Genomic DNA, 14027 nt, shown 5'->3' with positions numbered 1-14027 from the left:
CCGGGAGGTGGGGACCCTGCCACCTGCCCTGGAGCCGCCAGGACGCCCCTGGCACCCCTACACTGAAGCAGAAATAAAACCTAGGATAGAACCTCAGACAAGCAAGCTCTGATCCCTGCCCAGGAAGGCGGAGGAGCCCGGGCCCAGTGGGGGAGAACCCCCAGGCCCGCTGTGGGGTGCCCGGGACCCAGAGGTGGAGGGAGACAGCCCTGAGTCCCTTAGGGCGGAAGAGAGGGCCTTGGGGCCCAAAGGCCACACGGGGCAGGAGCCTGGCCAGGGCTGCCCTCAGTGGCTGCCTTGACAGCCTGGCCCCGAAGCTCAGAGCCCCGGACAGGTGGGGCCTTGGGGGAAGGCGGAGAGGACGTCCCTGGCCTGACCGTGGTGACCAAGGGAACCAGCAGGGCTGTCCCTGCAGCTGGGCCTCTGGGCACTGGACCCCTGTCCCGGCCAGACACAGCCCAATCTGAGCAGGACGGCCCTCCTGCTGCCTCACGGCCCCATGCTCAGCTTGACCTGGGTCACGGGGCAGGGCCTCCTCCCCCTGTCGCCCACTGCCCACTGGTCACTGGCACCCTCCTCTGCTTCAGTGCAATCAGGCTGAACCCTGGGAAGGGCCCCGCCCACCACCTCCCAGCCCCGCCCACCTGGCCCCGCCCACACGCAGGACTCACTCGATGGTCTTTCTCCAGTCGCACCACATGGTCTTGCCGACGGCCTCCATGTCCACATTGAACGGGGCGAGGCAGTGCTCCTGCAGGAGGGTGCCGTAGTCTGTGTCCTGGCAGGCGGTGACCACGAACAGATGATGGGCTGCAAGAGAGCCGGGCACTGTCACCTGCCGGCCTCACCCCCAGGTGGCCTCCCCGGGCTCCAGCCCACAGCCTGCTCACGCTCCACGGGACGGCTCTCTGGGGGCGCCCGGGAGATGTGTCCACGGCCCTGGTCCCCTTTCGCCTGCACTGGGCGCCTCGCGTCCTGTGAAGATGTCCCCCGAGGTGTGTGGCAGCAGGGGCCACGGCGAGGGTCACGCGTGGCCTTGCTGGTGACAGCCGCCACATGGGCCCCCCACGGTTTCATCTTCATGTCCACCCACGACGTGGTCCTCCTGACACCTCCACTTCACAGACGTGGAAACCACAGTGTGAGGACGTCCAGGGACCCACCAGGCCTTCCCGCCCCCAGGCCCTGGCGCTGACCCACTGAGAACAGGATCATTCCCGCCCAGGCAGGGGCCACTCGAGCATCCTGGAGAGAGTCCCGGGTCCACCCCGTTCAAGCAGGCACCTGGCCACTCTGCCCTGCTCGGCCTGGGCAGGTCCTGAGGGTCTGGACATTGCTGGTTGGAACCCAGGCTGCCCACCTGCAGCAGGAACCGTGCCCCACTCCTGGCTCTGGTGGGCGCACGGAGAGCTTTGCCCTGGGCGCCCATCACCCTCTTCCTCCTCATCTGGGGCTGCTGGGGGCAGGGACTGCCTGTTCCTGGTTGAGGGCTGGGCTGCTGGTCCATCCACTGCCCCTCTGGCTATTCTGGGCATCTCCCGCCCCGCCCCACCCCGCCCTTCTAAACTCCTGGGAGGGGCTTGGAGGAAGGGGCCAGGAGAGGGCTCAGTGCAGGCTGCTGACCTCATCCTGGCCGCACCTGCCCCTGGGAAAGAGCGCCCCCCTCCTGTCTCTCGAGGAGCGCCCGAGGGGCCATTCATGCAAGTCTCCCAGGGAGTGTGCCCAGGGACCAGGTGGCCAGCTGCGAAGGGTGTCCCAAGCAGGGGCTACTTCCTAAGTGTGCCCACCTGCTGGGTGGGGCAGGCATCTGGCGGGGTGGCTCAGATGCCGTTTGGGACACCCAGGTCCCTAGCAGAGGTGTGGGCTCGGGTCCTGGCTCTGCTTTGGGCTTGGGCTTCCTGCTATTCCACCCCTGGGAGGCAGCGCAGGGCAGCCCAAGCACCACCCGCCACCGACACGGGAGACCCGGCTCCAGGCTCCTGGCTTCAGCCTGGCCCAGCCGCGGTCGCTGCAGTGTCTGGGAGTGAACCAGCAGAGAGGAGAGCTCCGTCCCCGTGTCTCTCCCTTTCAGGATATTTTTACAAAAGAAAGCCCGCCTGCTGTGGACAGGGGAGGGCCGGGGCTCCCAGGAGCTCAGGAAGGCACAGGTATGGCCCTGTACTGCCCCTCACTAGCACTTGCCCCAGCCCAGCCAGCACCCAGGTGGCCACCATGGCCTTCCCCAGTGGCCTCTACAGGAAGCCTTCCTCGCCCCCTGCGCCCCAGCCCGCTTTCTGGGCGCCCCAGGTCGGGTGGCTGGAACGTTCTCTTTGCTCAGAACCATCGCCCACTCCTTCCTGGCTCGGCGTCGCTGTCCCCGGCTCCCAGCTCTGCACGCCGGCATCTGGCAGAGGAGCCCATAAGTGCATGAGATGCGTGCGGGAACACCCCCTCCCATGAGCCTCCCCACCCCACGATAAGGTCCCCTCCCTGTCCTCCTCTTCCCTGGACCAGGGCGACAGAGGACAGGCGCTGTGCCCCGCCCGCCCTGCCCCGCAGCCGGGATCTTGGCAGCCAGCTCCGGCTGCCACGGTCTGCGCAGCTTCCTGGCCTGGGCTGGCAGGGCTGGCTCTGGGCTGCCGCCCTTCACTACCTCCCGAGGGGCAGGACCTGCCATGCCTGGCCCTGTCTGTCTCCTTGCTCCTAGAGGGGGCCGCTGCTTCTCGCCCCAGGCAGCCGTGAGGGCGACGCAGGTCCCCGTTTTGGGCACAGGAGCTGAGCAGGGCGCCAGGCAGCTCCGCGGTTGGAAAGAACGGCCCCAAGTTTCCATACTGGCCACTGGGGGCCGAGCGGGGCCCTGGCTCCGTGTGACCGCCATTGCCACGGCCCTCAGCTCTGTCTGTAGCGAGGCGGCACAGCGCTGCAAGGGAAGACAACACAGGGCTGGAGTCTCCCGGCCCAGGATGTGGGGACCTCTGGGGGCCTGTGTGCCCTGGGGAGGCGGCTCCCCCGCCCCCTGCACCACCAGCAGCAGCAGCCAGGGCTGGTGGGGGGCAGGCAGAGTCAGGGGCTCTGCCCTGCAGGCCGCCCGCCTCCGATCAAGGGTTGGACCTTCCAAGGAGAGGGCCGCCCTTGGCCTGGGCCTGCCTGCCTGGCGGGGAGGGCCCCTCGGGCTGCTGGCTTTCTCATGCTCCCACAGCAGAGCCCACTGGGGCCCCTCCCAGCCAGGCCCAGGGCCTGCAGGCAGTGGGGTCTCCCACCCCCTGGAGCAGCGGCTTCTGTGCAATGGGAGCCTTCCCGGCCAGGGCGGCTGCGAGGCCTGGCGATGGAGGATGCACCTGCGGGACACAGGCTGGCCCAGGATGCTCGGCCAGGGACTAGCAGGGGACACGGGGAGGGAAGGGGCACAGTCCCTTTAGTTTGCTCTGTTAGTCACACTTCAAAGGAGCTGTTATTTAAATATATATACTTAATATATATTTAATATATTTATTATATTTAATATTAAATATATTATATATATATTTAAACATTTAAAAATATATACACGCAGAAAATGGAATCTCTTTCGGAATTTTAAAGAAACCATCGGGGGCTGGCGCTGTGGCACAGCGGGTTAAAGCCCTGGCCTGATGCGTCGGCATCCCATATGGTCACAGGTTCTGGTCCCGGCTGCTCCACTTCTGATCCAGCTGTCTGCTGTGCCCTGGGAAGGCGGTAGAGGATGGCCCGAGTCCTTCCACCCCTGCACCCACGTGGGAGACCCGGAGGAGGCTCCTGGCTCCTGGCTTCGGATTGGCACAGTACTGGCCATTGCGGCCATCTGGGGAGTGAACCAGCGGATGGAAGACCCCTCTCTCTGTCTCTACCTCTCTCTGTAACTCTGTCATTCAAATAAATAAAATAAAATAATAGTGATAATAAAAAAGAAACCATCGAATTCCTCGACACAAATCAAGCAAACAGGAAGAGGCGGTGCAGGGGGCGCTGGGGGGGGGGGGGCGGCATCCCAGCCTGCCGATTTCTGAAAGTCACCTCTTCCCGGCCAGCCCTTCTCCTGACCCACGGCGGGAATCCCTTCCCGCCCACGTGGCTGCCTGGGACTGAGCTGGCTGAGCCGCCAGGGAGCCACCCCGTCCCCAGCCACCCTCAGGTGGTTTCGGTACCCATGTCTCGGCCCACAGCATGCCCCTTCTGGAAGCGAACATGTCCCTTTTGGAAGGCAGCATGGGTACAGACGGCCGCCCTCACTTCCTGCGCCCCCTTGCAGCGGGACAGCCCCGGCCGGGAAGGGGGTGACCACAGCTCAGGTGGCCAGGCCCTGTAAGGCCCTTCACACACACAGCAGCCTACTCAATGCTTGCAAATATCTGAAACTCAGGGCTCGTCCATGCACACAGTCTGGAGCCAGAGGAGTGAGCTCACCTGCCCGGAGCCACACAGCCCCTGAGTGGTGCTGTCACGGAGCACGTGGGAGACCCCAGAGACCCCGAGAGCGGCTCCCAAAGCCTGTGGATGATCGAGGGCCACGCGGCTCCGAGCTTCCCTTCCATGGATGCAAGTGCCCAGGGCCCGAGGCAGGCGGGGAGGATCCTGGGGCTCCCTCCCGCACCCCCCGGTTCTCCCGAGCAGGGCGCCTTCAGCACCCACGGCCTGCCCTTGGTGAGGCCTCTGCCAGCCCACTGTGCGGGCGAGCTCCGGCGTGGATGCCTGGTCCATCCCGGGCATCCGAGAGCCCACATGAGATGCCCAGTGACTGCCGGATGTTCCCAGGACGGTGGCCCCCTGACGCCACCCCACTGCGATGCTTCCCTCTGTGTCAAATCCCTGGCACCTGGCGACAGACCCCACTGACACAGGAAACCCCCATCTGCCTCCCCTCCTCCCCAGCCTTGGTCCTGCCCACATCTGTCACTCACCTGAGCTCCACCCACTGCCACGCCCACCATTCACCTCTCAAGTGACAAACGCGATGCCCTAAGAACAGGCCAGCGAGGAAGGAGGGAAACGCAGACCTCAAGGACCGAGAGCAAAGCTCCCGAGGGTGTTAGACGTAGAAAAGATGGCACGTTTGTTAAAAACAGCGCACACGGAGCGCTGGCCTGGGCCGGACCCCACGCTCCTGCCACGAGGTCACCACGCGCTCGGGCAGGCCACGTGGCCACGACCCAGAATCCATTTCCCTTTTTTTTTTTTGACAGGCAGAGTGGACAGTGAGAGAGAGAGACAGAGAGAAAGGTCTTCCTTTGCCGTTGGTTCACCCTCCAATGGCCACTGCGGCCTGCGCGCTGTGGCTGGTGCACCGCATTGATCCGAAGCCAGGAGCCAGGTGCTTATCCTGGTCTCCCATGGGGTGCAGAGCCCAAGCACTTGGGCCATCCTCCACTGCCTTCCCGGGCCATAGCAGAGAGCTGGCCTGGAAGAGGAGCAACCGGGACAGAACTGGCGCCCCGACCGGGACTAGAACCCGGTGTGCCGGCGCCGCAAGGTGGAGGACTAGCCTAGTGAGGCGCAGCGCTGGCCAACCCTGGAATCCACAAGACCGGTGCCAACCCAGTCACAAAACAAAGTCCATCGGGCACCTCTGAATGGTGGGCAAGGCTGAGAAGGAGAAAGTGCCACACCGCCCACACCACCACACACCTCCATACCTCCACACCGCCACACTGCCACATGGCCTCATGGCCCCACACCACCCCACATCATTCCACATTGCTCCACGGCCCCACACACCACCCCACACCGCCACACACCGCCACACACCGCCACATGGCCCCACACACTGCCCCACACCGCCCCACACCGCCACACACTGCCACACACCTCCACGTACCACCCCACACCGCCCCACGGCCCCACACCACCACACCGCCTGGCCGGTCAGCCCCGCCACGGTCAGACGCAGCCAGAGAGCAGCCAGTGCTGGCGAGGACACGGAGATGGCGGGATCCTTGTGTGCTCTCGGTGGGAAGCAAACCGGGTACTGCCGCCCCGGGAGACAGCATGGTGGTGCCCCCCAAATTAAACCTAGAATTACACGATCCTGCCACTCTTCTGGGAATACGGCCCAGGGAATCAGAAACAGGGTCCCAAAGAGAGCTGCAGCCCAACGTGCACAGTAGCGCCAGGGTCCCCTGGAGGCCGCACTCATGAGCAAAGCGCGGCGCCCACGCACCACTGACCCCTGCCTCCGCAGGGGTGAAGCCGGGGAACGGGGCCCGCCATGGAACACCCTGCTCGCGTGAGGCACCTGCAGTGGGCAAACTCCCAGAGATGGAGAGAGGCCCCCGTCTCTGTCTCTGGCTCAGGAGAGACGGGAGGTGACTGTGCACTGCCGAGGGCGGAGGGCTGACCACTGAGCCACAAACCAGCACCAGGAGTGGGGAGAAGGCGAAAGGCCCGAGCCGGCGGGGTCCTTGAAACGTTGCTTCCAAAAATTTCATGTGTTGAAAAGGAGATAGAAGCCACAGACAAAAAATATCAACAATAGGCACAGGACGGATGAAAATCCAGGGGACAGAGCCAGGGTACCAAGCACAGCCTCACTGAGCAGGCTTCTCTCCTGACCACACAGAACAGAGACCCGGGGGCTTCTCTCTTGACCACACAGAGACACGGGGGCTTCTCTCCTGACCACACAGAGACACGGGGGCTTCTCTCCTGACCACACAGAGACACTGGGACTTCTCTCCTGACCACAGAGAACAGAGACCCGGGGGCTTCTCTCCTGACCACAGAGAACAGAGACCCGGGGGCTTCTCTCCTGACCACAGAGAACAGAGACCCGGGGGCTTCTCTCCTGACCACACAGAGACCCGGGGGCTTCTCTCCTGACCACACAGACCCAGGGGCTTCTCTTCTAACCACACAGAACAGAGACCCAGGGGCTTCTCTCCTGACCACAGAGAACAGAGACCCGGGGGCTTCTCTCCTGACCACACGGAGACACGGGGGCTTCTCTCCTGACCACAGAGAACAGAGACCCGGGGGCTTCTCTCCTGACCACACAGAGACTCGGGGGCTTCTCTCCTGACCACACAGAGACCCGGGGGCTTCTCTCCTGACCACACAGAACAGAGACCCGGGGCTTTTCTCCTGACCACAGAGAACAGAGACTTGGGTTAGGCAGTCAAGGAAAAGTCAAGTGAGTCAGCTTGGGACCTGGTCCCCGGAGGGTGCTGGGAGCATGGTAGCAGAGCTGAACCACGGTCCGTTCTGGCCAAGGAATGGCAGGAAATACAAACTCACAGACGTGGGCCCACAAGGGCCAATGTGCACGGGTTCAGAAGGAACTGGAAACCGCATCGTGTGCCCTTTCGGACGGTGGAGTCACACCCTGGTACATCCACGTAGCTAACAACCTGAAGAACATGGTGGCTGGCAGCTGGCGTGGGTCAGCAGTGGCTCCTGCCGCCACCTCCAACACTGGCATCCCACATGGGTGCTTGTTCTTGTCTCGGCTGCTCTACTTCCTATGCAGCTCCTGATAACGGCAGCGGAAGATGGCCAAGTCCTTGGGTCTCTGCCACCCACGTGGGAGACACGGATGAAGCCTCTAGCTCTGGCCTGGCCCAATGCTGGCTGTGTGGCCAAGTGGGGAGTGAACTAGTAGATGGAAGAGCTGTCTCTCTCCCTCTCTCTCTGTACCTCTGCCTTTCAAAATAAATACATAAACCTTAGGTTAAAAAAAATTGTAAATGGAAAATGGACAGCACGCCCTAAGCTCCAGGACTCCTGGCTAAGTGGCACGGTGCACTGTGGTGTGTCAGGGTCCCCCACTGTGCGCAGTGGATGAAGCCACTACTTGCAATGCCAGCATCTCACTGGAGTGCTGGTTAGAGGTCTGGCTGCTCCATTAGCAACCTGTGACCCCAGCAGCACCGGAGCACAGCTCCAGCCTGGGAAAGATCCAAACCCAAAAGTCCGAGTATGGTCCCACTGCACACGGAGCTCTCTGGCACCATCGTGATGTCAAAACCTCGTCACGGCCGGCGCCGTGGCTCAACAGGCTAATCCTCCGCCTTGCGGCGCCGGCACACCGGGTTCTAGTCCCGGTCGGGGGCACCGATCCTGTCCCGGTTGCCCCTCTTCCAGGCCAGCTCTCTGCTGTGGCCAGGGAGTGCAGTGGAAGATGGCCCCAAGTGCTTGGGCTCTGCACCCCATGGGAGACCAGGATAAGCACCTGGCTCCTGCCATCGGAACAGCGCGGTGCGCCGGCCGCAGCGCGCTACCGCGGCGGCCATTGGAGGGTGAACCAACGGCAAAAGGAAGACCTTTCTCTCTGTCTCTCTCTCACTGTCCACTCTGCCTGTCAAAAATGAAAAAATAAAAATAAAAGTTAAAAAAAAAAAAAAACACCTCGTCACGGGCCCCACCCTCAGCATGGGATCGTAGTGCAGTGATGGATAAAACGGTGAGCTCGTAGGGAGATACGGGACACCCCGGGGGACCAGGAGCCAGGAGAGACGTGCAAAGGTTGTCGGTCACTTCACTGCCAAAAAGGGCCTCAGCGGATGGACGGTGGGCAGACGGGCAGGCTGTGCAGGGACCCATGGACCGCCCACCGCCCCACACACCACTGCTCCGCCCGGTTCTGTCTCGCCTTGGCCAATGGCCACCAGCCACGGCGGGAACCTGAGTGCCCACTGTGGTCAGCGATCCCTCCACATTCTCCATCTCTCTCCCAACCTCCGAAACAAACAGAACGCAGGAGAAAGATGGGAAGGCTTCAGGTGTCACAGCCGCTGGCCTGCAGCGGGCAAGGCAGCTGCCGTCACACCCCGCACAGCCGTGAGTCGCCCTCCACCAGCACAAACAGCACGTGTGGGGCCAGTGCTGGGGTGTAGCCGGCTAGGCCTCTGCCTGCGACGCCGGCAGCCCATATGGGCGCCAGTTCAAGACGTGGCAGCTCCACTTCTGATCCAGCTCCCTGCTAATGCACCCGGGAAAGCAGCAGAGGACGACCCAAGTGCTTGGGCCCCTGCACCCCCGTGGGAGACCCAGGTAAAGCTCCTGGCTTTGGAGTGGCCCAGCCCCGGCTGTTGTGGCCACCTGGGGAGTGAACCAGCGGAAGGAAGACCTCTTTGCCTCTCCCCCTCTCTCTGTGACTCTTTCAAATAAATGAAAAACAAATCTTTAAAAAGAATAAAATGGGAAACCTGACAGTCATAGCTTGTTTAAAAAACCAGCCAGCAAGTGTCAGAGTGTGAAGGTGGAGGGGTCCCAGCTGGCAAGCCCGGGGTAGAGGCTCGGATACAAAGCAAGAAACGAGCCCTCCGGGAGGCACAGGGCACGGGGAGACGAGCAGTCATGCCCCAGGTGTACGGGCGCGGGGCCTCGCCGGTAAGACACTCGCATCCCGAATCGGGGCGCCGGGTTCCAGTCCTGGCTCGGGTTCCAGTCCTGGCTTGGGTTCCCGCCAGCTCCCTCCGACGCGCTCTGAGGGGCAGCGGCAGACGGGGGACTCAAGCTGAGTTCCTGGCTCCCAGCTTCAACCCGGTTCTGTTCCAGCTGCCACGGGCATTTGGGGAATGAGCCAGTGGATGGGAGTTCCTTTCTCTGCCTCTCAGATAAAGAAACAAAACAAAACAACAAAACCGGGGTCAGCACTGTGGCATAGCAGGTAAAGCCGCCGCTGCAGTGCCGGCACCCCATACGGGCACCGGTTTGAGTCCTGGCTGCTCCACTTCCGATCCAGCTCTCTGCTATGGCCTGGGAAAGCAGAGGAAGATGGCCCGAGTGCTTGGGCCCCTGCACTGCATGGGAGACCCGGAAGCAGCTCCTGGCTCCCAGCTCCAGATCGGCGCAGCTCCAGCCATTATGGCCATTTGGGGAGTGAACCAACGGATGGAAGACCTTTCTCTCTCTCTGCCTCTGCTCTGTAACTCTGCCTTTCAAATAAATAACTCTAAAAAAAAAAAAAAAAAAAAAAAAAAAAAAGCGAGTGGGAGCTTATAGTCTAGCAGTGACCAGGTAGAAAGTAAACTAGAGGAAAACACCCCATGTGCTGCAGCAGCACCAGAACACAGGCCTCCTGGACCCTGACCGAGGAGCCTGCAGGGAAAACGAAAGGACGGTGGAGGGACCGGGATACAGCCCGGGAGGGGGCGGGGGGACCGGGATACAGCCCGGGAGGGGGCGGGGGGACCGAGATGTGGCCCGGGAGGGCGGGGGGACCGGGATACAGCCCGGGAGGGGGCGGGGGACCGCGATACAGCCCGGGAGGGGGCAGGGGGACCGGGATACAGCCTGGGAGGGGGCGGGGGGACCGGGATGAGGCCCGGGAGGGGGCAGAGGGGCCGGGATGCGGCCCGGGAGGGCGGGGGAACCAGGATGTGGCCCGGGAGGGGGCAGAAGGGCCGGGATACAGCCCGGGAGGGTGTGGCCTGGGAGGGGGTGGGGGGACCGGGATACAGCCTGGGAGGGGGCGGGGGGACCGGGATACAGCCTGGGAGGGGGCAGAGGGGTCGGGATGCGGCCCGGGAGGGGGCGGAGGGACAGACCGGTCTGGACACTTCCTCCATGGCCGGTTAAAATCAGTACGACTGCCACCGAAGCCCAGACGATGACAGCAGCTGGTGGAAACTGCTGCTGCACCTGGACCTCCTGCTTGGGTGGCAGAGACCCAGCTTCCAGGGCTGTGTGCAGGCAGGAAGCCGGACTGAGAGCAGAGCTGGGACTCGAACTCAGGCACTCCCACACGGAACGCGGGAATCTGCAGCGGCATCTGGACGGCTGTGCCACCGCCCACCCGGAGCAGGGCTGACCGCTGTGCCACTGCACACCCGGAGCAGGGCTGACCACTGTGCCCACCGCCCACTGCCCACCCGGAGCAGGGCTGACCACTGTGCCACCGCCCACCCGGAGCAGGTCTGACCGCTGTGCCCACCGCCCACCGCCCACCTGGAGCAGGGCTGACCACTGTGCCACTGCCCACCGCCCACCCGGAGCAGGGCTGACCGCTGTGCCACTGCCCACCCGGAGCAGGGCTGACCGCTGTGCCACTGCCCACCCGGAGCAGGTCTGACCACTGTGCCCACCACCCACCGCCCACCCGGAGCAGGTCTGACCGCTGTGCCACTGCCCACCGCCCACCCGGAGCAGGGCTGACCACTGTGCCACCGCCCACCTGGAGCAGGCTGACCGCTGTGCCACTGCCCACCGCCCACCCGGAGCAGGGCTGACCGCTGTGCCACTGCCCACCCGGAGCAGGGCTGACCGCTGTGCCACTGCCCACCCGGAGCAGGGCTGACCGCTGTGCCACCGCCCACCCGGAGCAGGGCTGACCACTGTGCCACCGCCCACCCGGAACAGGGCTGACCACTGTGCCACCGCCCACCCAGAGCAGGTCTGACCACTGTGCCCACCACCCATCGCCCACCGCCCACCCGGAGCAGGTCTGACTGCTGTGCCCACCGCCCACTGCCCACCTGGAGCAGGCCTGACCGCTGTGCCTCTGCCCACCTGGAGCAGGGCTGACCGCTGTGCCTCTGCCCACCCGGAGCAGGGCTGACCGCTGTGCCACCGCCCACCCGGAGCAGGGCTGACCACTGTGCCACCGCCCACCCGGAGCAGGGCTGACCGCTGTGCCACCGCCCACCCGGAGCAGGGCTGACCACTGTGCCCACCACCCATCGCCCACCGCCCACCCGGAGCCTGACCGCTGTGCCTCTGCCCACCCGGAGCAGGGCTGACCACTGTGCCACCGCCCACCCGGAGCAGGGCTGACCACTGTGCCACTGCCCACCCGGAGCAGGGCTGACCGCTGTGCCTCTGCCCACCCGGAGCAGGGCTGACCACTGTGCCACCGCCCACCTGGAGCAGGGCTGACCGCTGTGCCCACCGCCCACCCGGAGCAGGTCTGACCACTGTGCCACTTGCCCACCCGGAGCAGGGCTGACCACTGTGCCACTGCCCACCCAGAGCAGGGCTGACCACTGTGCCACCGCCCACCCGGAGCAGGGCTGACCGCTGTGCCACCGCCCACCCGGAGCAGGGCTGACCGCTGTGCCCACTGCCCACCCAGAGCAGGGCTGACCACTGTGCCACTGCCCACCCGGAGCAGGTCTGACCACTGTGCCACTGCCCACCCGGAGCAGGGCTGACCACTGTGCCACTGCCCACCCGGAGCAGGGCTGACTGCTGTGCCACTGCCCACCCGGAGCAGGTCTGACCACTGTGCCACTGCCCACCCAGAGCAGGTCTGACCACTGTGCCCACCACCCATCGCCCACCGCCCACCGCCCACCCGGAGCAGGTCTGACCGCTGTGCCCACCGCCCACTGCCCACCCGGAGCAGGGCTGACCGCTGTGCCACTGCCCACCCGGAGCAGGGCTGACCGCTGTGCCCACCGCCCACCCGGAGCAGGGCTGACCGCTGTGCCACCGCCCACCCGGAGCAGGGCTGACCGCTGTGCCCACTTCCCACTCTGCAGTAGCTCTGACCCATGGTTGGGCCAGTGTCCACGGTTCCCCAGAGCAGGCTCTCCTCAGTGGGGCACCGGGGACCAGCTCTGACGTGGCTGCTGTCCCGTGCTGGGCAGGACAGCCTGTACCACGCAGTCATGACACGTGTGACCCGCGGGTGTGGCGTGTCAGGAAGAGGCCAGGAGCCGCGGGTCGGCACTCTGCTCCTGCCACGCCCCCTCCCACGCAGAGGGCTGCGGTGGTCTGGGTCGTCACGCGTTCAGGGATTGGTCGTAGGTCTCAGGCTGGTCGTCAATGGTCAATGGACGACCATTCGTGGTTAAAGACCAAGAGCGGAGGCCCACCTCGCTGGTCCCTGCTCAGCTTCTCCGCACCACGCGGGCACAGGGCACAGGGCTGGTGCTCTCGTTCTCCTGGTCTCCCCCTGCCCCGGCTCTCCTGGTCTCTGCATGCCCTCACTCTCCTGGTCTCCCCCTGCTCCCGCTCTCCTGGTCTCCCCCTGCCCCGGGTCTCCTTGTCTCTCCCTGCACCTGCTCTCCTGGTCTCCCCCTGCACCGGCTCTCCTGGTCTCCCCCTGCCTTGCTCTCCTGGTCTCCCCCTGCCTTGGCTCTCCTGGTCTCCCCCTGCACCCGCTCTCCTGGTCTCCCCCTGCCCCGGCTCTCCTTGTCTCCCCCTGCACCGGCTCTCCTGGTCTCCCCCTGCACCCGCTCTCCTGGTCTCCCCCTGCCTCGGCTCTCCTGGTCTCCCCCTACACCGGCTCTCCTGGTCTCCCCCTGCCTGGCTATCCTGGTCTCCCCCTGCCTTGGCTCTCCTGGTCTCCCCCTGCACCCGCTCTCCTGGTCTCCCCCTGCACCGGCTCTCCTGGTCTCCCCCTGCCTGGCTCTCCTGGTCTCCCCCTGCCCTCCCACGGCCCTTCCTCTGCATGGCTTCCCTGAGCTCTCTGGAGAGCGTCCCTCCCCCTCCGCAGTCCCCACTGCCCCCGCGCCTGCCCTTGGCGGGGCTCCAAGCCTTGCATGCCTGCACTGGGCGGACAGCAGGCCCTAAAGCCTGGGTTCCCGGGATTGGGGAGGCGCCTTCCCAAGGGCTCCCTGTAGGGGTGCTCCATCAGTGTTGCTGGGTCAGGATAGGCGGCCCCCGGGGGCTCAGACCTCAGGTCTGGTGGAGAAGAGACCACTTCCGGAGTCCCAGCAGAAAAGTGTTCAGTGCGGGCCACTGCAGGGAGGGCCGGCCACCACCACGCGCTGGGCCCAGCACCATCCCTGTGTGGCCCTGGCCGGCATCTGCCCGACACCGGTGCAGTCCCTCTGGGGAAAGGAGTCAGGCAGGCCCGGCCAACCGTCTGCTCACAGCCAGGATTCCACCCAGAGCACTGGCTCCTGGTGTCGCCGGTGCCGCTGATCGCGTGCATGCACGGGGGACTGGGGCGCGCCCCCCAGGTCTGGCTCACAACACGCATGCCAGCTGGCGTGAGCCACGGAAGAAGACACACATCTGGGAGTTCCTCCCTGCAGCCGCACACAGAGGGTGAACAAACCTGATCGGTGAACGAGAAAGCGCCAGGTTCGGATGCCAGGATCGCGACCGCGTCGGGACGCAGGGCAGCCGGACACTCGGAGGCGTCA

At 64.6% G+C, this 14027-nt stretch overlaps 1 protein-coding gene across 1 annotated transcript in view; it reads right to left on the bottom strand.

Annotated features, from left to right (window-relative positions):
- The window catches only part of RAMP1 (receptor activity modifying protein 1), a 42876-nt gene that overhangs the window by 26944 nt on the left and 1905 nt on the right, over window positions 1-14027 (bottom strand). Inside the window, exon 2 of the mRNA XM_062202643.1 lies at window positions 672-810. Coding sequence (XP_062058627.1) covers window positions 672-810 — 139 coding nt within the window. The remainder of the gene's footprint in view (window positions 1-671; window positions 811-14027) is intronic.

This window comes from Lepus europaeus, chromosome 1 (genome assembly GCF_033115175.1).
Source record: "Lepus europaeus isolate LE1 chromosome 1, mLepTim1.pri, whole genome shotgun sequence".
Classification (NCBI taxonomy): Eukaryota; Metazoa; Chordata; class Mammalia; order Lagomorpha; family Leporidae; genus Lepus; species Lepus europaeus.
Note: the sequence above shows the minus strand (reverse complement) of the source record. Positions and strands in the feature narration are given on the sequence as shown.